Raw genomic sequence first — 27,814 nt, forward strand, 5'->3', positions numbered from 1 at the left:
CAAGATGCCATTCCTAGTGCTGAAAGGACTAAACCAAAATGACAAAATAAAGAGAGAAGGAGCTAACTGAGAACACTTCAACATCTCAGGGACCCAACTAGTTATATTATAGATTTCAATATATTAATTTCTCAGAAGCAGCTTTTGTTTATGCAAATTGATTTGGCTGGGGTGACAGTACAACTACAGTATCAATTTAGCATTTATTCTTCCTATCTGCAGCACAAATAAACTAAACACAGTATATTCAATAACAACAAAAATACCCTGTCTTAAAACTGTTCAAACAATAGCTGTTCCAGGAAGAGTCTATATCGGCTTGATTTTTTTGGAGAAAACCACATTAATTGCACAGCAGATAATAATGAAACTGCTTTTCTTTTGATTCTCAAAATGAAAGCTAGAAAATTACCTAAATCAAGCATGCTGAGAAGGAAGGCTAAACTTTATGGCTAATTTAAAGACCCATGGCATTTATTCTGAGCTAAATTAGACCCCCTTTTAGTGTTATTTGAACTCTTTTATAACCAACTTTAGGACAAACTTTTATAACCACCTCTAGGACAAACTCCTGCCTGACCAGAAGACAAGAAGCAATGCAACAGGTTGCTCAGAAAGGATGAACAAACCCTGAAGGTTTTCAGCCAGACTGTATGAATCCCTCCTTAGATCTCACAGGTGGTTTTGAGCAACAAGTTGACCAAGAAGCCTCCAGTGGGGTCCATTCCAATCTGATGGATTTTGTAATTCTGTGACAGCAAATACAGACATGAGTAACTTACATGAGTAGGTACAGGTTCCCCAGACATGAGGAACTTACTGGTTCCTATTGCATCCTGAACTGCAACAGTATGACCACTACTATTCACAAGATACTTCAGACATTCTGTGGCACCACAATATTCTCTATTCATCAGCATTTTTTCCAGTGTGTAACTCATTGATTTTCTGTTCAAAAGATTCTGAGTCTGATTCATCCAGCAAAAACAACCTGAAGTGTAAAAAAAAAGTTTCAAAAAATCCATAATACATTTCTAACGTACTTGTCTTTGAAGATGTCTTGTGCAGTCTTCTCTTCTTTTTTCTTGCCAACTTCCTTCAGGGGGAAAAGTGCTTTTACTCTTTCCAGAGGAGCCTGACACCTTTCTCTTACCACACAAGGCATCTCTAGCATTTCTAAAAGATGCTGTTCTATTGGTGGCAGTGGCTTATCAGAGTGAAAAGCCTTGTGCTGCAAACACTGCAAGAAACAAAACAGTCTGAGCAAAGTAGAACTTTCAATTTATTAAAAACTTACCATATGGTAACTGCAAAATATCTTCCATATTAAACATACTATCTTTGTATTGCTGAAAAATATTCTGTTTTACAATGGAATGAAAGTTTATGATCAACTTTTTAAGGACATTATTAATGATATTAAACAAGAATTCTGATACACATGAGTGTTCCCACACTCATTGGAATGAGTGCTATGAAAATTATTTTAAAAATTTCAAGAATGAAACAGTCATCTGCAATTGTTCATATTTTTAGCTTCACTCTACCTTTAAAAAGCAGTTCTCTTATAAAACAGTGCCATGGGAGAGATTTCTATACACTTCAACATTAAGTAAATGAGATCTATCCCAACCACACATTCCAGTTACTGTAACACTTTAATGTCCCTCAAAGAAATAATTTCCTCTTGGTCGATTACACTCAGTATGCATGCAGGAGGAATGTTCACAAGCTTAAGACAGAATGCAGATAGAAAGAGAGAATATTAAATATGCACAGGTGAGGCACAGAATATAAGCATGTTTGGAACCTAGCTTTGAAAGGAGCAGGGAATGAAGGGGACTGACAGATGCACAAAGCTGGAACAGATGGTGAGAGCTACAGAGAAGGATTTTTCACCCAAGTGTAGAGTCAGTGCACACAGCCATGGAGTCAAGCAGACGGGGAGAGATGAGGTTAATGAGGCAGGCTACAGAAATTCCATGGAGGGTTTTGGAAACAAAGTAAATATCTTTACAATTTTGTGAAGTGTGAGATAGCAGTAGAGAGGTATGTACATTTACAAATACACACACAGACACCAGTGCATGCACACAAACACATCAAAATGTGATATACAAAGGAGACCTTTTTCCATGCCCATGGTACTAGGTGCATTAGACACCCATGTGAAGGTACTACTCAGTAAACTAGGAAGACAGCAGAGATTTGCTCCCCTGTTGGCTGTCAGACATGACATTAATTTTAAAAACAAAGCAAATAAAAGCTCCTATTCATACTGGAAATCTGCCAATACAGAAAATCAAGACAATGTGACACATCAATACGGATGTGTTTTCAGGCTGCCATTAACATTCCAGTCCATATTAGAACATACTGCCAAAAGGAGGCAGTTGTACAAGGCTACTGATTTGGAAACACTTGTAATGATTTAAGGCACCATTATTTTGAAAGAGAAAATTGTTGCTGGAAGCTGCAGTAATGGCTCTTGTGATAAAAAAAATAGGTAATTGAATTAAACTCACAAAGCAAAAAAACCTAAGTCCTCTGTTATGCCTGTGTGTTTCAGGCTTTTGTAACTGACATCTTAATGTGTGCAGCTGCAGGAGCTGAGCAGAATGAGAGGCCACAGCATCCACTTGTAACTCTTTTTAAAGTAGATGACTACATCTCAAACCTGAGATGGCAGGTACTGTCAGAACTCAGGTGCTAAATGGAGACTAAGTTAAACAGACAAGCTGGAGTTTCTAAACCAACACTGTCCCTCTTAACCTTGCTTCCCCCCTTCCTTCTGTGTCCAGCAAGAATCACTCTCACCCTCATAGCTAGAGGAAACCCACACTGCCACTGCCTTGCACACTCACTTTTATTCACACGTGCTGTCCCCAAGGCACTAGATCCTCATTGCTCTTCCTAATTTCTTACATTTCCACTTCTAGAGACACAGCCAGCTTTCAGAACAGGGGTCACACCAAGATACTGGTCAATGGATGTAATGAACTGGGCTTCACACCATCAATTCTGTGATAAGCCACGACATACATGCACCAACAGACCAACAGGTACATCTCTCTACAGAACCACCATTGCTGAGCAATTTGCTTATTTGGCTAACAAATAAAATGCACTGCATTCCCTAAACGTCTTAGGTGATTCAAATCCCTGTATTTAAGATGGACAATTTAAACAATAATGTTGGAAGTCTACCATTACAAAAGCTACAGAAATTCACCTAATTTTTTCTGGAAGCAAGGAATAAAAGTTGAAAGTGTGGATATAAGATAGTCCTCATCTTCCACTCCAGCAAGTATTAACAACTACTTCTCACCCACTCTGTCATTTCCTGATGCCTACCACTACTTCCAGAGATATAATTTGGCTTGATGTTTTTGTTTAAATTCTGGCTCTTGTCACTTATCATTCTAAATATCTTCATGAGGTAACAAAGCAAGGAAATGAAGTAGGAGTTCATCCTTTTCTTCAGAGTTATTTTTCAAAACCATTTATAGGTTCTATTCAGCCCAATCCACTTACTGGCTATAGTCAAAAGATAATGCAGAATTTTTCTTCACTGTTCTTAAGGAACCAGCAGTGCTGTTTTGCCTAAGAGCAAAATACTAAGAATCTGGAATATCTTCACAGCAAAGGAGAGAATAATTTACACAGATTAATAGCAATTTTTTAATCATACAAACAAATGGGCCTGAGTGTGGCCAAAAGCACTAAGAGGACTGACAGTTTAAGGCTTTCTGAACAGCAAGGACAGAAATTGCATCCCACCCCATACATTCAGTCAGTAAATGCTTTTTCTACCAGTAGCACTCACCCTTACAAAATCCCATAATCCTCTAAGGAAATTGGCAAGTTACTCAGTTACCCTCTTCCAGCAGCAATTAACTCAAGTGCTGGAACACTACCATCACACTGTTTCAGAACACAAATAGCACACCTAACAAAAAATAGCTTTCACCAATAAATGATATCCACTAAACTAAAAGAATGCAAAACTCTGTCTAGCAATATAACAGAGGAAATTCTACCCTCCAAGTATTTAATTTACAAGCAATGCCCAAGTTTTGTAATATCCAAGCTTAACAACCCTTCCAAAAAGAAGAGTTGTGAAGAGGTCAGCTCATTTTAAGTTCTTGCCCTGCAATAACCTCCAACTGATCAAATCTTGCACTCAGTTACACAGTGTCTTGTCAATATGACTGGCAGAACTTGATGAGACCTCTGAGTTCTTCAGGTGTCAATCAGAATAGTGTTGAAGACAGTGGGCTTACATGTATTCCTGAAGCACACATTGACCTTCAGATCTTTTGGTTATTTTAAAAACACTGAGGAAGCAAGGCTTTGGGAAGCTAGGGTAAGTTTTCCTAATTTTAAAAAAATATCTTCTTCCTACTTGTAAACCAAAATAAAGCATGTGGAATTGCTGAGATATGAACATGATTGCTGTAATACCATTTTTGGTCAATTTTCAGAGCAGAATCACACATTCAATATATCTCCATGGTTCTGCATACAGTACAATTCTGCAGTTGCTTAAATTGCAACATAATTTTCTTTATTTTTGAATTTGCTGCGTCATTTTTTAAACACTTGAATTCCAATGTATAATTAAGTCTCTCATCCTCACAGTTGCAATGAAAGTCCTCGTGATATGAAAGGAATGCAAATCAAAATGGAGACAGCTTGATATAATAACTGCAGGAAGAGTGAACTGTTCTGCTGGCTCGTAAAGTGCACCAGCTTAGACGCCCCAACAGAACATTTAAAATGTCAACAATGTTAATAAACCATTTATTGCTGATCCAGTTCACCTCAGACTGACCTGGTTTGGAACACTGCTAGATGCAACACTGCACAGAAGAGTGATGGGACACAGAATGAGAAGCTGAAGATATCCCCAATTTTCAGCCAATTTTTCTCTTTGTCTAAAAGCCAAAGACTGAATCTATGTCCACAATACAGTGTTGAGAGACAAGTTTTAACTTGCCTAGTCTATGTGCCTGTGAATATCACTGATGCTGTTGTGGACAACTCAGCACAGGTATAATTTCCCTTCCTTCCTGGAAACTAGAAATTTTAAAGATAAATCTATGTCAGAGACAACACAGAACTCACCGGTTACCACATACTTTAATGCCAGAGATTTATATCTGCGTTTTCACAATGCAGATCTTTCCAACATGAATCCAAGAAACACAGAAGGCTGAAAAGTCTTAAGAAAATAAGTTTTTAAAAAATACCATATAGTTCATCTCACCTGATATAATCTCTGAAAGTGAGGGTTTAGAATTTTGCTGGGCTTAAATAGATCCTCAAAAGTTTCTCCATCTTCATGAACCAAATTCATAGAATCAATCAGTGAGTCAACAGCAGATAACTGATCCACTAAGGCAGCAATTACATACAAAGGAAAATTAAATACACTTGCAGATGGATGCATTTCTTGAAACAATTTATAAATGAAGATTTGCTTCACAGTGCGAGATTTTCACCCAGTCATTACATGCCACAGAACACACTGCAGCTATGGATGTGCCAATAAAGAATATGGATAATGGACACAATAATAAAGTCCTACTTTATTTAAGGGCTACCATGTGAAGTCATAAAGACTTTTCCTTTTCCCCCAAGACCTCAATTATTGTTGCCTTTCTGCTTTAGCTTTTCTTATTTTTCAAGATGTTTTCATTTGCAACAGAAGGTTTATAGGCCACTTAGAAAATAAGGATAACAGTTGGTTTGCAAAACTAAATGGCATAATATAAATTTTTAAAGTTATGATTGCAAATTAACACAGTTCACAATAGCCAGCTACTGCTTTGGTAAGACAGGTTTTAGATTTGTTATCAAACTGCTAGTTAAAGGCAAGAAAACAGAAACAGCTATAGAAACAAACCAGCATGCTAAATATACCCTGACGTGCAGGTGCCCATTCAATGCATCTCATAACAAATGAAAGAAGCAGGAGTGGATTTTAAATTACATCCACTTAAGACTCATTGCTGTGCAAAACTCTCAGAACGGCAAGTCAAGTTTTGTGTAGCTGCATGTTCTCCAAAGATGCCATCCATCTCAAGCTGGACACCAATAAGCACACAGTTTAATCACACTCCACAGAAAATACTGTCTTTGCTTTTGCACATTATATTAACAGGCCATACTGAAAATGGCTACAGGACCAGCTTTGCACCAACAGAGCAGCTGCCTCTGTTCTAATTCTAGCTAGCTAATCACACACTGCAGATCCCACAAGGTTTGGCCATTTACGCCCACAAATGAGTTCAAAGATCAAAGGATACAGAGGACTAATCACAGCTCTCTGTCACAGGAGCCTGTGAGACTCACAAAGCTGTCATTTCACAGGACAGTTGAAACACTGCCTGCAAACTTAGGTCTGCTCAGCCTGCACCTGAAGTGCCAAAGCTTTAATACACATTTACACTTCAAGATGACATCACCATAATGGATGCCCTAATACCTGGGTGCTTTCCTAAGCCAAAATAACAACAGAACTTATGCTTTCATTGGTGAGCCAAATATTCTGACTCTTTTAGAGCATCTTAGAAGACAACAAGCAGGTTACGTGACCAGCAAATATCTTACCTGTAGGAATGCATTTTTTACTGTTTTTCAAGGATGAAAATACATACTGTCTTAAGTCTTCCATATAGGGTAGCTGCACATAGATGAGACACTGTGCAAGAGGAAAGAAAAAACAACAGAGCCTGAAGAAAAAAAAAAATCTGTATCCCCAGAGTGCCATATCAGGGCAATCTAAAACCTAAGAAAAATCTGAAGATGCAAAGTCTGTGCACATCAAAACACTTAAAATATGTACTGAGCAACACAATTGGAATCAGAGTAAATCACAGCATCTTATTTTATAACATAGTGATGGCTACACTCAATTTTTCTGCTCGTGGAATAAAGACCTCCCCACCCATCTGATCCCTTTTTCTCGTGCAGAGTTCCAATTATCCATGCTTTAAATATCCACTATATTGGCGCTTTGGGAGGTTTTATCACAGCTTACTGTATTCCAAAGTCAAAAGCTGGATTTGGTTTTTTTAACATTTCTCTGCCTCATTTTTTCTTTATTCAATTACCTCCTCCAGTTCATACCACCCTAAATAATTCTTTTCCATCTTTTATGTTTATACCCTTCAAAAGTCTGAAGATTGTTGTGTCCGCCCCCACCTCCGTCACTGCTCAACCATGCTACACATATTTAGCTCTTTCAATAGTCTCTCTTAAGAAAGATCAGGGGAAACATATGCTGCAAAAGTTCTAACATACTGTGTTGCTTCTGGGTCTCTCTGCAGAAGGGTAAGAGAGAAGAATTACCTCATATGTATCCTTAATATATGGAAAAGCTACTCCAATTTGTGGATAGCATCTTCTATCATAAGCATAGCGCACTACAGCCACCACTTTCAACTCATCCAATGCACGAACAAGTGCAGAAAAAGCAACTGCTGCATTCTGGAGGGAAAAAAGAAGTCTAAAAAGTCATGCAAGTTCTTAATCTTGAAATACATCTTTCACAGGGAATTCAACAGCATTGATTTAGTCAATACTAGTTTCCATTTCAGCTATAACTTTAACAGCATTTTTTCATGTTCATAAATCAAAGAAGCAGAAAGGTCAAATCTCATCACGATAGTGGATCCATTCAAAGCTGAGCCAACTTTAGATTCAGCATATTCCACCTTTTTCACCAGGTGTGAAGAACTCTCAGAGGTTTTGCATGAGATAGCGAAAGGGAGGAAAGTCCCTTAAAGGAACATATTAGAGCTCCACAGTGAGCTTTTTACCTCCAGTTCTTTGAAGGTCTGTTCTAAATAACACAGTGACACAGGGCACACTGTTGCTCTGCGTGAGAATCAACTTCAGCACCAATTTCAGGTTCCTCACAACCTTGCTCAAACATAGTATCTACCAGTTTTTCATTATTCATGAGCTACTGTATTCATTTGGGGTTTAATCCAACTTCTTTTTATCCTAATGGGCAATGAAATTAGACATTTCTGTAAGCTGCATTAAAATTATTTGTTACACAGAAAGACAGGACAATCTCAAGCATCACTACTATTCTTTTTTGTTCTGCAGTAAAACACGTTCAAATTACACTTCAGTTTACCTTACCGCATCATCCTTTGCTGCAAAGACCTTCAGAGCTTGGTTGCCCATGTAGTAATGCCTCTGGATCTACAGATTCAAATGGTCAAGAGTTAGCCTGACCTAAAGAAAAGGCCACTAATAAAAGTGGACCAATTAAATTATAAAACAACTAGCATTACTCAAGTCAGAAGTCACCAAATTTAATTACAGTGCACAGAGGTTAAAGCCCTGTATTTGTCTCATATCTCCATTTATCGCTGAACATGAATATTCAGTCATATTGGATAGGATATTATCATAGCCTCCTAGTAATGGGAAGGAATGAAAGACAGTGCTACTGGCAGCTGTTACCAGTCTGAATTATACTTCAGTAATTCAAAAGCCATTGTGGAAAACCACAGTAGTTAATACAAGGCCTAAACCTAATGGTTACCATATCTATGCTATTAAATTTTTCTAGCAAAGATAGATCAAAAAGAAGCCACAAAAAATCTCATCCTTAATTAATAAAGCTACTTCAACACCAATCCAGAGTATATACAGCTGTGCTAGTAATAAAGCACTTCTGTTAGCAGAGTTTATTCTATTCATGAACATGGCTGAATCTAAAACAAAAAGGAAAAAGAGTTTCATCAAGGGCCATCACTGGAACAGCTGGAGCTACAGCAGCTCACACACACAGAAAGCCTGCAATCATAGGAGACCTGTCACAAAGATCACACACTACTATGGACACTGATTGAAATAACCTCTCTTTGTTAAAGAAAAAACTCTTTACATTACAGTCTCAGAACTAACGTCATTATATCTTTGATTTTTCTTTCATTCATTTCACCTTTTTATTTTATCTTCTTTATTTAGCAAATTACCATAAGGCTGTTGAAGTCTGTGACAACCTGCACCAGAGCAGGTCTGTTCACTGTATTACAGCACAATTCTTCAGCTCAGATTATTCTACCTGCAATCTTTCTTTCCTGTTCTGTCTCTAAATGCTCAGGAAATTTTACATTCAGTATAGTATACATCACTAGATGTGTGTATCACTACACCTTTTTTTGTTTGCAAAAGAAATTGTCCCTTTGTAATATTTTCAGGTATTTCTTGATTTACATGGCATGGCTTATAAATTAAAAATCAAAGTTTAAGCGGCCTCTGATCTTCTTTCCTGAGGGATGTGAACAACTCAGGAAAAGAATATAAGGTGGTTCTATTCCTTATTTAATTATGTATTTGGAGCTGTTCCAGTTTTTCTAGTCAATAACGAATAATCTTTCCATCAAAGTTTAAAAAAAAACAATTTAATATAAAACATACATTTGAGTAGTGTCAGTTTTATCATTCCAAACAATAAAATTTAGCAGGCAAAACTTAAGATAACATATGGGTCTTGAAAATTCCAGCTGTAGTTAAATCTTCCTGATATCATTACCTATCCACTATAATTTTAATCCTGCAAGCACATCTGAATAATTTTATTCCGCTGAGGGGATGTGCAGCTACTACTGTACATAACTACTCATACTCCTGGCTACAGGACCAGAGTACACTTTAAGATATAATTTCTGTTTCTTATGAAATCCAGAGACAAGAGGAGTATATAATAAAAATTAATTAAAAGCAATCAGTATTTGGTACAATGAAAAATTTTAAAAACAACTTGTTAATTCTTTTATGCATATTTACATGACTCAAAAAGTATTCCTAAAATTAGCTGTAACCCTACAATTATTAACTATGTATTTGAAGGTATTACCACACTATCTGACCAACGGGAAAATAAAAATCCACATGAAATAACAGTTTGCTCAGAGAAACACTATGTTCCTCATCTGCTTTCCTCTTAGTTTCCATTTTCAAATAAAGTCAGACTAAGCTGAAACAGGAGGCCAACCTCCAGCTCAAGAAAACTGCACACAGCAAAATACATCTTGCAGAACTAAATGACAATAGTAAGACAGCTGGAGGCTAATAATGTATGAGGAGATCCAAGAAATTGTCTCATTGGAACACAGGATTCAGACACATTTCACTTATTATTAGATCCAGTTTCTGGTACAGGAGGTAGCACTCCCTAACACCTCTCTGGCCCTGGCCAATTTAGGGCACATAAGCTCAAGCATGAATGAGATGCTTCCCTGATCAATCCCTTGCAGGGCACAGCTCCCACATCACTCAACAACTAAGTCTGAGAGGCCTCAGGGAGCAACCAGGTTACAGATTCCAGTTGGGCTGGCTTGTCCTTTCAGTAAACCACATAACTTCCTGGCTCCTCAGTGCTTATGTTTTGGAGCACTGCACTGCAGTAGTCTAATGACACATCTAGCAACATGCACGAGGTCTCTGTGTCACTGTATTGCAAGGTAAGAAGATGTTTAATTACATCCATTTGGGAGTAACTTCCCACAGATGCTTCCCAATTCATTAGCATATTTCCTTCACTGTAAAGGTGATGATGCCTTAGCTTTTATCAAGAGTTCTCCTCTGTTCAGGCAGTGAGAGATTTCAAAGAGCAGGAGGGCTGGGAGCTCTCAGAAGTGAAGGTGTAGAACTGCCCTATGATTTCATTTCAGTTTTGACTGGTGAAGAGGACTGGGTGTAGTTAACTCCAAGATGAATAAAGTTTCAATCAGAAACTTTTTCAGAGAAAAAAGATGGGGAGCAGCTTAACATCCACAGCAATTACTTGGCACTCACATCTCTGACCTCTCTTCATGTGTCCTTCTACAATAACAGTTTTGTTAAGCCTTTGCCTAAGGCTTTGCTAATGCTTAAGTTCTGGATTTTCTGAAGGAAATCACCTTGTGCTGGGTAACTTTTATTAAAGTACTTGCTCAAAATAAGTTTCTTACAACTGTCAGGGAAAATAAGTTTCTTACAAGTGTCAGGGACAACAAATAGCAAAGTCAATACCACAAGTAGAGATAAGTGCATTACAAACACTGAACATCTCACAGAAATATGGAGAGCTTTTGAATTATGCTGCCTTTGTCTAAGAAGCCTTCACTACATATAAGTTTTTTCACAATAGAAAGAAGAGACCAGTCATGGTTCACAAACTAATCCTTATGGAATTGAGAATGAATGGAGTCAGCTTCAGGCTTGCTTTAACATTACTTTAATGTTGAGGGAGAAGCTTCTGTTAAGAAGCAGCCATACTCTTGGCTGGACAAAGCCCAGAAAGGCTGCTGCCTGAGCGGAACAGAAGACAGACTATTAAAGTCTGGGAGATGAAATGAGACCACAATACCTCTGTCTCCTCTTTGCAGAGATCTGAGTTCAGTGGCTCTGGCTTCACTTGAGACACCAATGGCCACACTTATGAGCTTCTCTCCTTCACAAGACCACATATTGCTTACATGTACTAGAATCAGCAAATAAGTCACCCCTGCATACCTGAGTGGAACTGTCCCATTCCCAATACTGAAACCCAACACAACACCAACTTTGCTGAATTCAAACCAAGATCAACTGTCTTGAATAACCCAGGAAGCTGAATAGGAAGACATTTAGTATCACACCTGTGAGGATCTGGTGAATCCCAAAACAGAAAAACACTTTCCTTCTGTTTTGTATTTCATTTGCTCTTCATCTTCCTTGGAAAAAGGAACTATATCACTCCCATACCGAAAACCTGGAGAACGAGAGAGGAGCATCTGGTAAGCATATGGGCCTACAATTTTAACACTGAAATTAGCTCTCTGAATATTTTAACAATGCATTCATGCCCCACAGCTACGTTCCACACATGCTCATCAAATAACTTTCCCTGTTAGCAAAAAAAACCCAAACACCCATAGACACATTTTGTACTTTGCAAAGCACTCCTTGTACATCATTTTATGTAACACAAGTACTCTCAGAGAGCAGGAAAGAAAATAAGGGAACATCTTGCCTAACAAAGTTATGCTCACAGAATAGATTTAAGCAAATCAGAATAGATTTCAGCAAACAGATTGCAACACTCTCTGCAAACATAATACAAGCCACCTCAAACATACCACAAATCATACCACATGAGGTGACACCAGAAAAGATTCAGAAAATAAAATGTGCTAATAGTAGAAGCAAGGTACACAATAGAAAACCAAAACACTCTTGGTATGCAGAACTGGTCTTTTTATATATTTCTGCATTTTACTTCCCATGCCATACATTACAGGTATATGTCCACAAAATAGGAAGCTGTAATTTCTCAGAGGTATCATCTGCTCCAACTGCTTATTCTCCTATCTCAGCTTCCAATATCCTTCCTGTAATGCCATCAATTTATTATATTGCCACAGACTAAGGACGATATCCTCAGGTGTGCAGAAAATAGAAGGAACAGAGATAAATCCCTGGATGAAAAACCTATAAGCAGATACATTTTCCTACAAACTGAAAAGCAACACACAGAATGAAAGTAATTTCAGTACGGGTGCTGCAAATACAAAATATTGTCTAATTATGACATTTCTCAAAAGAGTCACTGAAGTCCAGGAGGCATCAGGAGCTCTTTTAGCATTAGAAATACCACACCACTGACAGGGAAATCTTTTATCTCTTTTGTTTACATTGAACTGCTCACCACTTCTTTTTACTAGTATCCCACAACTACTTACTAACTTAAGCAGTCAGAAGATTAGCTGAGAACAGCTGCAAATTCTCCAAAATGCATTCTCCGTAAGAAGTGGATTTTTTTTCACAGTTTTGAAGTTGTAAAATGTAACTAAACCATCTTTTAACCATCATTTTTGATTAAAGAAGGTCACATTGTCGTTGGGACTTTATCTGATTCTGCTATGAAACACCTATAAATGCTAAAATTGAAATAGATTAAATTAAAAAAATACAGCTTATTCTAATTTTCAATTTATGTTATTCATCTGACAGCACACTCTATACTGTTATCTGAATAGTTCTGCTCTTTATAGTTAATATACTTGCCCTACTTGTGTGGGATTGAAACAGGAAAGGAAAGAAACTAGTAGCAAAATATATCTATACAATCACAAAAAATGAAACAGATTTGCTTAACTCAATTTTTAAAAGTAAGTACACTATTTCCTGCTGTTTCTGGGGCCTGTAGTCTTCTAAGGAAATTAATCTGCCCAGAAAGAATCTGCAGGTCATAAAAGGTATGTTGCGTACCACTACTTCAGATTGATCCTGTTATAGTACAGCAAAGCTGCTACTCTTGAACACTAAACCCTCCTTTGATGGCTTCATCTTTCCAAGTGCAGAATAACTAGAGCAGTTGCTCATCTACAAAAAGGCAGCACTATGAAAGCATTCATGTTATCAGTACAAGTGAAGATCCAAAAATGGAATAGTGGTAGCAGAACTACTCACTACAGAACTGAGGTATGGCCTTCCACTGTGTGTAGTTCAGAAAGCTGTAGTGCCTTCTAAGCTCCATCTGTTGTTATTATTATTGTTGTTGTTGTTAGTTCTATGATTATTATTCCAATTGTCATTATTATTCCTATTATTATTATTCCTACTATTGGGAAAGTAAGATTTTTTTAAAATATGTGAAAACAAAGAGTCTCATATAACAGTCTCTGTTCCACCAGCCTACAGGGCTCACATTCTAAGACCACAGCAAGGCTTCAACATATAAAACTAGGAGGCCCTTAGGTGACCTAAGAGTCCAAGCCATTGCCTTCCCTTTGTCTTCAGGGTGCACTTAAAGATGTCATACCTTGAATAGTATCATCTTTCTGAACCTCTGTCTCATCATCATCATTCAAGCAGTAAACAGTCTCTTTTTGCACATCCTCTCTTCTGAGGGTTTTAGCATCCACAATTGCCCAAAGTTTTTTCACCCTCTCTTCTGTGACCTTGGTATCAGAATTCAAAGAAAAGGAATGTTTAACATCTCAGTGAGATCCAGAGTACTTACCAGAACACACAAAAAATCCTTAGCCTGAGTGCTGCACTGTTTTGTCAACAAAAAACTAATAAAGACTGTCAAATAATGCATCTCTGGCTGCTACCACGTACTTTCAGCACTGCTTCATCTTTATGAGACCTAACACATAAACTGCACCATATTGACAGCATACTTTTTCATTAAACCTGTAGGTTAAGCCATTTGTGGAAGTCTTTGAGGCACAGGATACCATGTAACTTGCTTGCTATGCAATTTACTACCTCCAAATGTCTAAATACTTTTGCCAAAGCATTAAGAAATATGTTAAAGATACAGTAAGACTCAATGTTCACTCAGTTTGCATGGCCAAGTTTTCCATCAGACTTGCGACACCACAGGGTGCCTTATATTACTGCAACTTCCCCAAAAGGCAAAAGGATCCCAGTTGCATTATAGGACTTGGGAGGGAAAGAAGGAATAAGTATTTACAATGAGTGAATGTTTCCCAACTACAGGGAAATAAAAGTGCTTTCTTTTCTTCTGCTTAAGTGAAATTGTATAGCTAGTACATGAAAAGAAAAATGTGGAGCTGAGCAGCAAACAGTAAAGGCAGAATAGATTATGTCAGTATGACTGCTGTATGACCTCAGGCCAGTCGCTCAGTTCAAGTTGCTTATTCTCCCAAACTTACTTTATTTTGTGTGTAAACATCTTTGGGAGGGGACTCTGTCTATTTGCACCAGTCTGGCACAATAGCCTAATAAAAACATTTTTAGTAACTATAAATAGAAAGTTGATGTCTTTCAAGGCTAGAATACCCAGCTCTCAGACTTCAGATATATTACATCAATACTGCCACACTACACAGTTACCTATTAACTATTCTATAGCTAGAAATTTGCACACTTGCTGCCTTTAAACACACTAACTTTTTCCTAGCACTGATTAAAGGAACCATATCAACCATAAGAAACAGACTGGGCCCAAGCTCTGCCAAACAGTACAAACAAGCTGAAAAAACAGACCTTTTATTCCAAGTCTGAAATAACAACAGATGTGATTTGAAACAATGGCTGGTAAAACATTTACACCCACCATTTTAGGCACACATGTCCAAAATTCTTCTCATGCCTAGGGCTTAAGAAATATATATAAAGTCTCACATATCACTGATGCTGAATGTAAATCTTCAGTCACAGCATTCTTAGTCAGGATCATCAACTCCAATACTACTAAATGCCAGAGTAGACAGCAATTACTCCTATTTCTGTACCTTATGAATTTTAGTTATTTAATGTGTATGGTGAAGTTAAAGTTGCTGTGGGAACCAGAATTTTAGATGTACTGGCTTCTAACCAAACAAAAATCTCTATCGTAATTATCTGGATGTTGTTTTATCTTTATTTTCTTAGCTCTAAGGAAAAAAAAAACCAACACGTAGTGGCACCTAACTTGCTGCCAAATTGCACTAGCACACACTTACTGATTTGTAGGCCACAATCCTTATAGACAAATTAGGACCAATAGTGAGCTGGCAGGGCCAAGGCATTGGCTTCCTTTCCACTTTCTTAAACATTGAAAGGCGTTCCAGGCTCTCTCTAAATGAAGGAATCAGGAAAACAGCAATGAACTCTGGTGAACTGTAATAAAGTATTATAGACAATACACTCTCCTTAAGGAAATGCAGGAATCCAAACTGTTCCAGCTTATATTGCACAAAGCAAATAAACTGGATCAATAATCTTACCATTACCTATTGTCAGAAAATAGAATGACAAAAAGAGGTGGTACAGCATATTATCCCCATCCTGAGCCTTTATGATGTGTGACACTAGGGCTTAAAGGCACTGGGTTAGGTCTAGTGATAAAACCACACAATTGCTCCTCAAGCATTTCCCATTTTTCTGCGCTCATCCAATTAGGGCATGTAGCAAGCTGAACAACACAAATTAGAAAAGGCTCTCTAAGTGGTAAAATGCTTTCTATAGGGAAGCTAAAGAAATAAAGAATCCAGTTTCCATTAACAGGATTTTGTTTGTGTAGAAATTAACTTTTGACACTTTTTTTAATACAGTACTAGTGAACTCATTAATTTAAGGGCATTCTGTCATAGTGAAAGAAGTTACTTCAACTATTTCTATCCTAAACAGCAGATATACAAGTTAAAAAACCACAAAAAAAGGAACTGTAATGAATTCATACTAAAAAGTGTTACCTTAATTGCACAACTTTTAGCAATGGAGTCCAAAATTGACAACTCACAGTAATTTATAATATATCATTGTGAATTCAAATAGGCTTGCCCCCCTAAATAGCTTTCAACTAATACAAATTGTATTGGTAATTTGACTGTAAAACTCCAACACAAAAAGCTCTCAATTGTTTTTCTTCTATTGCATGATAAAGCAAAGATAAAACAAAGCTGAACTACTCCTTTTCATATTATGATAAAACCTGGAATCCACCACTCTCTTGATTAAAGCACTTGTCTGTCAGAAATCAACCCTAAAATTATCAGTAGAGAATTCAGCTTGGCATTCTACTTTTCAGGCTTCCTAGTATGAACAGGGTTGTTTTTTTAAATTCTAAATGCACAATGAAAGGCAAAAACACACTGAGATTTTTATATGAGATAAACACTGAATTCCCTTTTTAGTTTTGGGGTTTTTTTTCCCTTAGGGAAAGGAAGATTTTTTTTGCTAGCAATAAAGACATCAATACAGGATTTTAAAAAAGAACATGGCACTACATCATTAGGAGTACTGCAACACAGACATTCAGGGATGAGTACAAAAATCAAATATATGAGCGCCAAATGCCCAAAAATGTAATTTAAGCTCAATTTATTATCTCTATCTTTTAATTTCTTATATTTCCAGAAGAAAAATGCTACCTGTAACTAAAGATTACCCAGTCAATAAAATCTTGCAAACATACATTTCAGCTTGTATTTTATGAACACAACCTTTCTGCTCTGCTATCCCTTCCCTCAAGACCAGAAGCAGCAGAAGTATCTCCTGTCTAATAAGTCAAGTATCATAACAAAAAATCACAACAAAACCTCCTCACTCACTTCCCTGGCATGGCTAATTTATTTTTACAAGAGCTGAAATATTTTTACCAGCAGGAATAATTAATCTAGGAAAATGGAGAGTGTATCTGCGTTGGCCAATTATCATGACAGATTTGCAAAGCTGACTTCTCAAAGCTTGATATGCAACTTAATTGCATCTAAAACCTCACATACTCTTAAACAACTTTTCCAACTAAAGCTTTAATCTACTAGCCAAATGCCTATTTATCCAGAGATTTTGGATTTCCCCTGAAAGTATGGCACAAAGACTGCTTGTAAAGTAGCAAGAGTCTGTGATAAAAAAAGTATAAAGAGGCCAAGCCACATGGCAGGTTCATGCATATGGATTACCCTAAAGGATAAATGGGCCAGGAAAGATTCTGCTTTTCTGTGCAGTCTTTGAAGCAGTGACAAAGCCTGCTTTTTTCTAGAGACTCAGACTGCTCTGTTGACTAGTGCAGAACACAGACACAGTGACACGTGTCTCTTCACTAATGCACAGTAATGCTCAAGGAGCTTCTCTGGCTGCTGAGGTGCAAAGCTGACCAGCTGAGCTGGGGGAGGGAAGGAAATCCCACAAATAAACTGATGAATTACAGCATACAAACCTACAGGGACAGCCCTCATCTAAAAATTACCTTTGATAATGACATTACAGTTGAGGTCTGCTAAGCTTCCTGAAAATCACATTGTCTAAAAGATCACTTTTCATAATTGTAGAACAGAACTACTGAGACAGTAATATCAGACTATGATAAGGCACATAGGAGCATTTTGCCTGATTCCCAACTAAGATAACACCCATGTAGAAAAGTCTTGGATGTATCATTAGCTACAGTTTTTCAGAGATACACAAACTTTTATTCTTTCCTTGGGAAAACAAGTGAAAAATCATCTTTCAATTCTTGCATTCCTAATGCAAGAAAAATGAAAAAAAAAAAAAAGTTTATTGTTTGTCACAGCAGCACAGTAGACTGTGATTAAAGAGCAGGATTCAAAAAACAACATTTACTCAAAGAATTCATGGGAGTTTATCAAACTAGTGAGCTAAAAGTAGTCTGCAACCAAGGAACAAAGGCTACCATTAAATGCAGATATTCAAGCTGAACTATGCCACAAATTCCATTTCTTTCTAAAACATGTTTTTGAAATGACATTTACAGAAATGTTCCCTCCAAATTCCTCCAACACTAAAGATGGAAGTAAACTGATTTTTATATTTAAATACAGATATAGAAAATTCATTTTCCCCTGAAATCTCTAAGCTCTTTTACTTATTCTAAAGCCACTGAAGAAGCTGTATGAAGGGGACTGAGGGTACAGTAAGTCATAAAATTCAGTGACTTCAACTGATTAGTTAACTTCATCTTTTGGAGAAGAAATCAGGAAGCATATCTATAGGACAATAACCAAATTTACCTGAAAGTATAAATTTCTTCCAGCCCTCCTTCTTCATCCAAAGTATACATGAGCTTCCTCACCACATCAACGCCTTGCTTTTGTTGTTCAGTTAAATCCTTTATTGGAAAAGAGTTTTTGTGCATATGAGCATGTACACTGGCACTTTTATCTCCACTTCCATCATCAACACTCACTGGGAATGGCAGACTAAGAACAAAAGAAGAAGCAGTTAGTTTGACTTTCTTCCTTATGAAAATAACCAAGCAAAACAAAACAAAAAATGTTCTTAGGATCAACGATTTCTATCTAGCTGCAGACAGATGTATAAAGAGCCACAGGACTTGCAAAATAAATAAAGCAGTATTTCAAATCTATTTGGCATTGGTAACATCTTGACCAGAGTGATGCACCAGTTCTAGGTATTGTGCATCAATAAAGATATCCACATACAGGAATAGTTTAGACAGTAAAGTCAATGCTGATTAGAAAGCAAGATCCATTAAAAAAGATTGAACAAAATAAAGCCCATAGAGAAGGGAATTAGAGGGCAAGACAGCCTTAAATACAAAAAGCTGTTGCAGAGAAGAAGGAAACAATCAGTTCTTTGTATTCTGCCTGCACACCTATCACATCATGGAGTCAGGTCAGATTGTCAAAAACCTGATAAAGGCATTTCAAACCATAATCTCTAAAACCAACTGCCTGAGGAGAGAGAAGAGTCTCCATCACTGCAAATCTTCATCAGAAGGTTAGACAAACACTGCTCAGCAATGACAGACATACACCTGACCCAGTCTGAAGCAGAGGATTGCTCCAGATGACTTGTTAAAGGCTGTTCCAGGCCCGTGATTCTGTATTGGCTCAAAATGCCAGCAAGCAGGACATTCTCTGCAGTGGAGCTATTAGGTATTTCTGGAACAAATGTTATTCTTTGAGATTTTAATAGCTTACAACACTGGGTGAATTTCTGACTGAAGATGACACATTTTTCTTGCACTTCATGATTCAGATTTTAAAGTTTAGCCAGGGGTTATAGATAAAATGATTTTACTGTTCTTCAAAATATAGAAGAGTGTTAACTAAATACAACAAACACAGTAGCAAAAAATGTGTAAGATCCTCAACTCTGTGCCCCAGAAAACACCTGCAGATTTTTCATCTGATCCTATTCTGAATGAACCACATGATGCCTTTTACCACATTTCTACAAAGTGAAATAACTTTAGCATTGTATTATGCTTTTTAAAAAGCAGCCTACACATCTCTACCATACTTCCACCTCATTAGTCCTCACTAAACTTATTCATGAAGCAACAGATAATAAACAGAGTTAACATTATGCACAACAGTGTCACATAGAGCCAAATTAAAGATCAAGCCTCAGCAAAGTGTTTGGTACCTTTTTAGGAAGCAGATTCCACTGACAAAATATAGAAACTGTATTTTTAAGCTGATGTGGCAATATCAAAGAGCTTCAAACCTCTGATAGGTAAAGTTAGGCTACATTCTCTATACAATACCCAGAGACTACTGTGATGAGAAGTATGTAACACCCAACACTACACAGTGCTCAGCATGTGCTTGGCACCTGGAAGCAGGGAGGAAAACCAACTCTCTGCTGCAAGTGTCAACCTAGTCAATGATCAGGGCATAAGAGATGGAAGCATAGGTTATAACAAAAGGTTTAGCAAGACTTTTTTTTAAACAAGCATTTTACATTTGTGCAGGTAAAAATCAAATAATCCTTTGCTCCTGTGGGTGCAAACCTGCAGCCAGTGCTGTAACAGCAATATTTCATTTCTGCTTCATAGACAAGGGAGAAGCACTTGAATACCAGGGCTCCAAAAGATGTACTCTGACTGACAGAGGTACTCAAATTGATGGTGATGCACCTCTACTGCCTCCAATACCAACAACAGCTCAAGTAAGCCAGGAGGGGCATGTCACACTGGAAGCAGAACTGCTTTTCCTGTGTAGACAGAACCTGATATTTTTGCATCCAGCCTCCCCTAATCAAAGTTTTTTTGTGAAGGATCAGACCATGATTTTCAGTCACACTTCCCTACCTAACCCCTCTTATCTTCCAGATGGGTTGGCAAATGGCTTAAATTAATTCATTACTAAGTTCACAACATTGTTCCTTACAGAATGCTAGATCTAGGTAAAAGTACATGGTCAGAAGTAAAACTAGAGCTTTAACTTTCTCCTGTGAAAGTATTTATTATCAACAGCCAGATAAAGTTTTGCTTTTAAATAAACTCCTCTAGAAGGCTAACAGCTTCCAATTGCCATCACATACAGACCTTAACACCACCATTGATGATCTGGATCAATGCCTATATCTACAGCATGACAATCAAGGGATTCCTGTTCTAACACAGAAGACATTGGTTCCATCTTCCAAGCCCATCATTGTGAATACAACCCTTCTCTTCAGACCTGCTCCTCTATTGACACCAGAATCAAGCTATTAATATCTGCAACACTCTCTCATTATTTCTTCCCAGCCTAAAAGGATCTAGGCTGTTACTGTGACAAAACCACTGTTTCTGAGGCTATTTTTGGCTTTTGTTTCCTAATTCTAATTCTCTGCTTATATTTCTCTTTTGTCTCCCATTTTACACTTTGGCTCTAAGCTATAAGCTTAAGTGGAGAAGAAGCCATCATCTTAACATTTGTTTGCACATTATTTAACCAAGGGGACTTGGCTCATAAGTGGAATTCAAAGTACATATAACTGATAGAAGTACTTGGTATTTCAAGATAATAATTAAGAAAGAATAATTTCCCTTTAAAAGATGGCATAGTACATAGCAGCCATCTTCATACTTACAAAAACTGAATTGAAGTTCCTGTTTTCTTCAAGTTAGCAATGATAATTTCCAGCTGATCCTCACTGACAGGACTACTAAGGTCTGTAAACAATTCAATGTGTCTCTTCTCATATTTCTTTCCTCTTAAAATAGAGAAAAACATTTACATTTATTGAAAATATTATAAGGCCATTTAAAAATAATTTCCTTACAAAATAATAACAAAACTAATATATTTGTAATTACTTTTACCAAAGAAATTTACTTGTAAAATGAAATAAAGCAAATAAACCTGTTTGGTAGAAGTTGTTCTATTGTAGCTTATACTGTTCATCCTAAGTGTTTAGATGAGTTCCCTTTCTCCCTCCTACCTTAAAATTGAGGATTTTAGCCCTGTGACTGTATAAATCACTAACTACACCTAAATGAATGGAAGTCTGCCAATTTTCATCAATGTGGATAAAATCCTAATATAATATGTTAGGCTGTTTATGGATTACATTGGTTATTTCCTTTGCAGCTGTAAGTCTGTTCTTGTGAAAATGCATTTTAAATGACTGTTGCTGGTGGGGGTTCCATTTTAGTAATCTAATTCAGTAGATTCATTGGAGAAGATGGACTTTCAAGACTACTTAATATACTAAGAATTAGTAACAGTACAGATCAGGAAGGTTGAATGACAGAACAAAAATCAGTTGAAGTGGATGAATTCAGTTTTGATCTGGATAATCAAACACATGAGTGATTTTCTTGAATTTTTACCCTATAGTATTTTCTCAAATGAAGACAAACTCCATATCAAAGGGGTTGGTGCATACAAGCTACAACAAAACCCAGTGGTTCCATAGCTACTCAAGACTACAATGCCGTAAATACAGTAATTTCCATTCACAATAGTTTTAATCACTAAATGGATACAGCCTTCCACACTGATTAGACTTTATTCATAAAAATATAAATTGTATCACCAAGTCCAGTCTTCTCCACTCACAGTTAGATCATATAACCTTTTTAGAAACATGATCAAACCCTGGTTTGAGAGGAAGTGCAGTTACCTTGCTTTCCCTGCACCACTACTTCACAGAGTGTTAGAAACACCTTGCCAGCCTCAGCGCACTCACTGGTAACTTTGTAACACTGATGTCAAGATTTTTTCTCAGCTTAAAGAGTGGTTTTTCCTATTGCACCTTTATTTCCACAGCCTGCATATTTACAAACAGCCACTTCAGCTCCAACAGTCTTTAAATTTCTAGGCTGAAAAAATTCACCTTTCTAGTTTTGTTTTGCTTTTTTCTTTCTAAAATGTGCCATCACATTTAAATTCAGTAGCTCTTTCCTAAGCATTTCACCATCCAGATTAACAGTTTCTGAAAGCAGAACACAAGGAATGTGACAGAAAGGGAAGGTTTTGTGCCTTCTATAATGGTAACAATGCTCTCATGGCTCTACTACAGAGTTGCCAGTTGCCTCAGAAAGCTCTCCAATTGTCTGGACAAGTCAGATGTCTCATGAGGATTGTTTAGAGGCAAACTTCTGCAGTGTGCTGTTTATCTTTAATGTTTGCTTTTTTTTTTTCAGAAAGCACTTCCCACGTTTATACATACAGTAAACGTAAGAGTGACAAGAAAACATCAGTGCAAATCAGACTTTTGTATAAACCCTCAGGTTACATACTCACATTGTTTCTTTCTGAAGCAAGTCCATACACACAATAATAGCATCCAGAACTAGGCAAAATTAAGAAAAATCCCAGAATTTTAATCAAGTAATGAATAATATTTTTCATATAAAACAATTTTACATTTTCACTCTCTCTCAAAGACTGACAAACATGCATTTTAGTTAAGAAATACTCTTTCAAATAACTGATGTGCAAGAGGTTCCTACATAACTTGTGTGTATTGTGATCTTGTGTCTGCCCCACTTACCCAATGGAACACTAAAAACACTACTTCAGATCCCAACCTCTCAACTGCCAATGAGAGGTTCAAGTCCATGAAGAGGCAATCTAACTTTTAGAATGTTACTCTGAATCCACCAACAAAATTTCAACATATATCATTTTCTCACAGAAGTTTTTCTTTGAACCACCTGCATCTGACAATCTCTTCCTGATCACAATGTCCACTGGGAATGTGTGAGCCAGCTGAGTCGCTGCACTCTTCTGAAACAGCTCTGACTGCCTGGACAGAGCTCACAGCAATCATTTTATGGCCAGAGAGAGACAACACAGGAGACTGAACTGAATGTAAATGAAACACATGAAGGAATGCTATATAAATTACTCTTTAAAACTCTTCACCTTACATGTAACTAAGAGCAGAACACAGTCAAATATGAATGGCATTCAAACCAGGGAGTAACATTTGGCAATGTTTGAAATACTTTATAAATAAATCAATCTGATAAACTTCTATTCTGCTTTCTCTGGGTTAGAGATAGTTTTCTTCACGGGAGCTGACATGGGGCTGGGTCTTAAAACTGTGCTGGAAACAGTGATGATAATATAGGGATGTTGTGGCTGTTGGTGAGCAGTGCTTGCAAAGAGCCAAGGCCTTTTCTGATTCCTGTACCACCCTGCCAGTGAGGAAGCTGGGGGGACACAAGACATGGAGAGGAGACACAGCAGGGACAGCTGGTCTCACCTGACCAATGGGATATCCCACACCTGGCATCACACTCAACATGTAAAGCCGGCAGGAAGAAAGAGGAGGGGGGGATATTCAGAGTTCTGGTGTTGGTCTTCCCAGGTAACTGTTAAGTCTGATGGAGCCCTGCTCTCCTGGAGATGACTGAACACCTGCCTGCCTGGAGAAGCAGTGAATAATTCCTTGTTTTGCTCTGCCTGTGTGCACAGCTTTTAACTTCCCTATTAACTTGTCTTTATGTCAACCCACGGGTTTTCTCCCTTTTACTCTTTCAGTTCTCTCCCATCCAACTGGTGGAGGAATGAGCAAGTAGCTGTGTGTGGCTGAGTTGCCAGCTGGGCTGAAACCAGGACAGTCTGGTTTCTGGAACTTCTGCTGACTTACTTCATAAACAACATTTTTATTAAAAAGCACAAACCAAGTTTTGTAATGCTATTTTAAAAATACATGCCTTATTTGAAGCCTAAAATTATATTACTATCTTTTTTCTCTTTAATTAACAGAACACTTCATAAAAGCAATGATTCCTTTTAAGGCCAAGGCTACATCTGTTAGCCTAAAAGAACGTCAAAAAGCAGCTAAATCTGCTTTTGGACAAACTTACAACCACAAATTAGCTCAACTCTGATAGTAGTTAAAACTTGGGAGGTTGAGCCCAATTTCACAACACTGACTTCCTGTCTCCTACGTAGCTGAATCAGTTCAAGAAGTGCTCTTCAGCAAAAGGATACAGTCTGCTTGTGCAGAGCCTGCTTTAATCACATTTTGAATGTCTTCCAGCAGATCAAAATCTGGCAGCATTAGTGATCTATGTACAGTGATGTTTTGGTATTGATCCTCACTGGCAAGGCCATTTCTAGTGCCATTAGTGCCAAACAGAACTACAGCAACTTCATCTTTACTCTCAGCAAAAACCTGCAGGTACAGAGAACACAAAACAGGTATAAAAACACAGGTAGATTCATACATAACTATGCTAGGCAGATTACAGCAAACTGAACTAATTTTGAAACATCAATTACAATGAATTTACTGGTTTTTACTTATTCAGTGCTATCCTCTCAAAACATAAACTTACAGTGAGATCACAAAGTTAGATAAAATTGAACTAACAAATTTACAAGAGGCTATCTGGGATAAAACAATTAAAATTGGTTGATTCAATCCTCAAAATGGGTCTTCTGTGGTGCAATTAATAAGTATTGAAATATTTTAGAGAAAGAGAAAAGCAATTCTTTTCCCTAAAAGTTTCTACTGCCCTGAAGAAAAAATGGTGACCAATCCAACTATCACATCTCATGCACAAAAAATACAGCTGAAACAAAGAGCCCTGTCACTCCTGCATAAACAGAGACTAATTCTCACTCATTCCTCATTTATTTCAATTATTAGTAAATGAGGAAAATGTTTCCCAGATGTTTTTAACATTTATGAAGTCACACACACCTGTCTCTGCACAAACTTTGTCATAATCTTCTTGGCTTGGTCAAGTGAAGAATCTTCACCAGGGGAAGAACTGCTCATTGTAAGGCCTACATCCAGGCACAGCACTACTGCCACCTGGAAAGGAGGAGTGAGAATAAAAAATAAAATACAAGCATAATTACTTACAAGGGTACATACAAAGCCCAAAAATCAAACTACATCACAAGTGGTTTCTTTTACACTAATTGTTAATAAGAGACAATGGTGGAAGACAGAACTGGCATAACTGCACTGAAAAGAAAATAATTTCATCCTGTACCATGTTCCAGACATTTCAGTGGAAAACACAAAAAAATCCTATGTTACACAATAACCTGTAAAGGGCATGTAATTTCTGTACAATCCCATTAATATATTCGGGATCTAAGGGTTTCTCTGCACCAGGAAATTAAACAGATATTTTAGTTGACAATTGCAAGGATGAATTCCAATTTCAATTTAGGGGTTTAAATACCTCACATTAGTCTATGTTTTTGCATTTCTGATCACCTCTTTAGCTGATCTACACAAAACACTGCTCAAGTCTGCCCATGAATTGATTTATACACTAGAAATAAATAAAATTGTTTCTTGCAATTTCTCATTTGACTCCAAGTTCCTCTAAAGTTCTTTCACAGACTCCCCTTGTCTTGATTAATCATCCACATTAATGTAGTTGCAAGAGGAATTCAGCAAAATGAGGCCGTGCATGTCCAAGGCCAGCTCAAATTTATTCTCATGGATTAAACCAAAGTTCCCTAAATATGCATCAAAACCTTGATGAGCTGCCAGTAGATTAAATTACCCTGCCTGAAAAGAAATTGTTTGCCTGAACACAGGAAAGTCAGGTATTACCTAGGCTGAAGCCAGCTGATTCATTTTAAAACACAAAATATATCCAGTTCCAGAAGAAATGAAGCTGACAAAAGGATGTGGGCAATAATCCCAAATCTGTCAAGTGACACAAGATGTAGAGTCTGCTTCTGCAAAGCCAAATGGACGAACAGCAAGATAAGGCATTGGCGTAAGCCCTGCAAGCCCAGCCTTGCAAGCAACTCCAAGCACCTGCTGAGAGCAGAGCTCCACAAGCTGTCCTGCCAGGTCACACTCAGTCTTAGCACTCATCCTGCCTTCACCAGGCTTGCCTGGGAGCTGGGAATAAGCGCCTGAGCCAGCCAGGTCTGCAGAAGCTCAGAGTGGAGCAGAGGCAGCAAAGTGTTCTCACAAGAGCCCTGTCAGTGCCCACCTCCAGCCTGGGGAATTACTGAATCTAACCAGCAGCTGCAGACCCTCCTTGGCTTGGCGCTGTGCTCCCTAAAAACACTTCATAGACGGCAGGGTGACAGCAGAGAAGCCACAGAAGCACAGGAGTGCAGAGCTGCTGTTTGCTTGCAAACACACCATCAATGTCAAGCGCCAACATGCTCTTCTGGAAGGCAGCAAACCCAAGCTGGGTGCTCGTTCAGGTATTTGGAATCCTCCTTCAGGAAGAGGATTCCAAATAACAGGTGGAACCTCCTCTATGTCTCTCTTCAGCTGTTATTAACCTGTTATTACCCTCTGGCCGTGAGCACGCAGAGCTGCTGCTGGCAGTGCAGGCTCCTGAGCGACACTGGCCCGGAGCTTCGCACGTGTGACCGCAGGACAGCCCTGTCACACCTGAGCGACACCAACCCGCCCTGCTCAGCGCCGGTAAGGGCGATGTGGAACAAGCCTGCCTTTATCTCTGACCTCTCGGTGCTGAAGCAGCTACAATAAAGCAAAGACAGAGATGGCTACAGCAGCACAGATAAAGCTGCGCTTAACAGACACTAAACTGCTCCGTAACACAGGAGACCTGAACACAGCTTTCATCAATAAGCGTCAGATATAGAAACTGCATTTTCAACAGAGCAAAACCAGTTCTAGCATTACTCCAGCAAGAGTAATGCCAGTCACTGGTGCGGGAGCTGCACTGTGCTCTAAAGCAGGAACACTGATTCCCTCTGAGCTAGTCAGCTTTGCACCGGCAGCGGCTCGGCGGCCAGCACGGGGAGGAGTTACAGGGCGCAAAGGATGGGTGCATGTGAGTGCCCGGAGTCAGGGATGGGTGCCCGTGGGTGCCCGGAGCCGGCGGTACCTCCGGCGGGCCCCCTGCCCTCACCTTGCCGCTGGGCGCCATGGCGCTGGTGCCGGGACGCGGTGCGTCGCGCTCAGCGCTCCGCCCGCCCCACGTCCCCCCGGGAACAAGGCGGCGGCGCCTCGCGTTCCGCGGCGGGGGCAGCGCCGTCTAGCGGCGGAGGGGGGCTCGGGCGGGGCCGCTGCCGGCGCTGCCCGTTCGGGACCGGCTGAGGAGAAAGCTCAGGTGGGCACGGCCGGGCTATGGGAGAGGGGAGATCTCCCTTCCCTCATCTTTCTCCTCAGGGCTTCTCGCAGCCCTCCCTCCAAG

The 27,814-nt window shown here is 38.5% G+C and overlaps 1 protein-coding gene across 2 annotated transcripts in view; it reads right to left on the bottom strand.

The window, feature by feature from the left end:
* The window catches only part of XRCC5 (X-ray repair cross complementing 5), a 50,787-nt gene extending 23,205 nt beyond the window's left edge, over positions 1-27,582 (bottom strand). For both annotated transcript variants that reach the window (XM_058028270.1, XM_058028269.1), the window contains exons 1-14: positions 27,530-27,582; positions 25,369-25,482; positions 24,654-24,837; positions 22,953-23,001; positions 21,295-21,417; positions 18,480-18,668; positions 15,471-15,585; positions 13,817-13,955; positions 11,652-11,764; positions 8,158-8,220; positions 7,357-7,494; positions 6,616-6,706; positions 5,270-5,397; positions 1,044-1,240 (exon numbers count right to left, since the gene is read on the bottom strand). In XM_058028270.1, coding sequence (XP_057884253.1) covers positions 1,044-1,240; positions 5,270-5,397; positions 6,616-6,706; positions 7,357-7,494; positions 8,158-8,220; positions 11,652-11,764; positions 13,817-13,955; positions 15,471-15,585; positions 18,480-18,668; positions 21,295-21,417; positions 22,953-23,001; positions 24,654-24,837; positions 25,369-25,482; positions 27,530-27,547 — 1,661 coding nt within the window. In that variant the 5' untranslated portion in view covers positions 27,548-27,582. The remainder of the gene's footprint in view (positions 1-1,043; positions 1,241-5,269; positions 5,398-6,615; positions 6,707-7,356; positions 7,495-8,157; positions 8,221-11,651; positions 11,765-13,816; positions 13,956-15,470; positions 15,586-18,479; positions 18,669-21,294; positions 21,418-22,952; positions 23,002-24,653; positions 24,838-25,368; positions 25,483-27,529) is intronic.
* Positions 27,583-27,814: the final 232 nt, after the last annotated feature.

The sequence above is a fragment of the Melospiza georgiana genome, chromosome 7 (genome assembly GCF_028018845.1).
Source record: "Melospiza georgiana isolate bMelGeo1 chromosome 7, bMelGeo1.pri, whole genome shotgun sequence".
NCBI classification, from domain to species: Eukaryota; Metazoa; Chordata; class Aves; order Passeriformes; family Passerellidae; genus Melospiza; species Melospiza georgiana.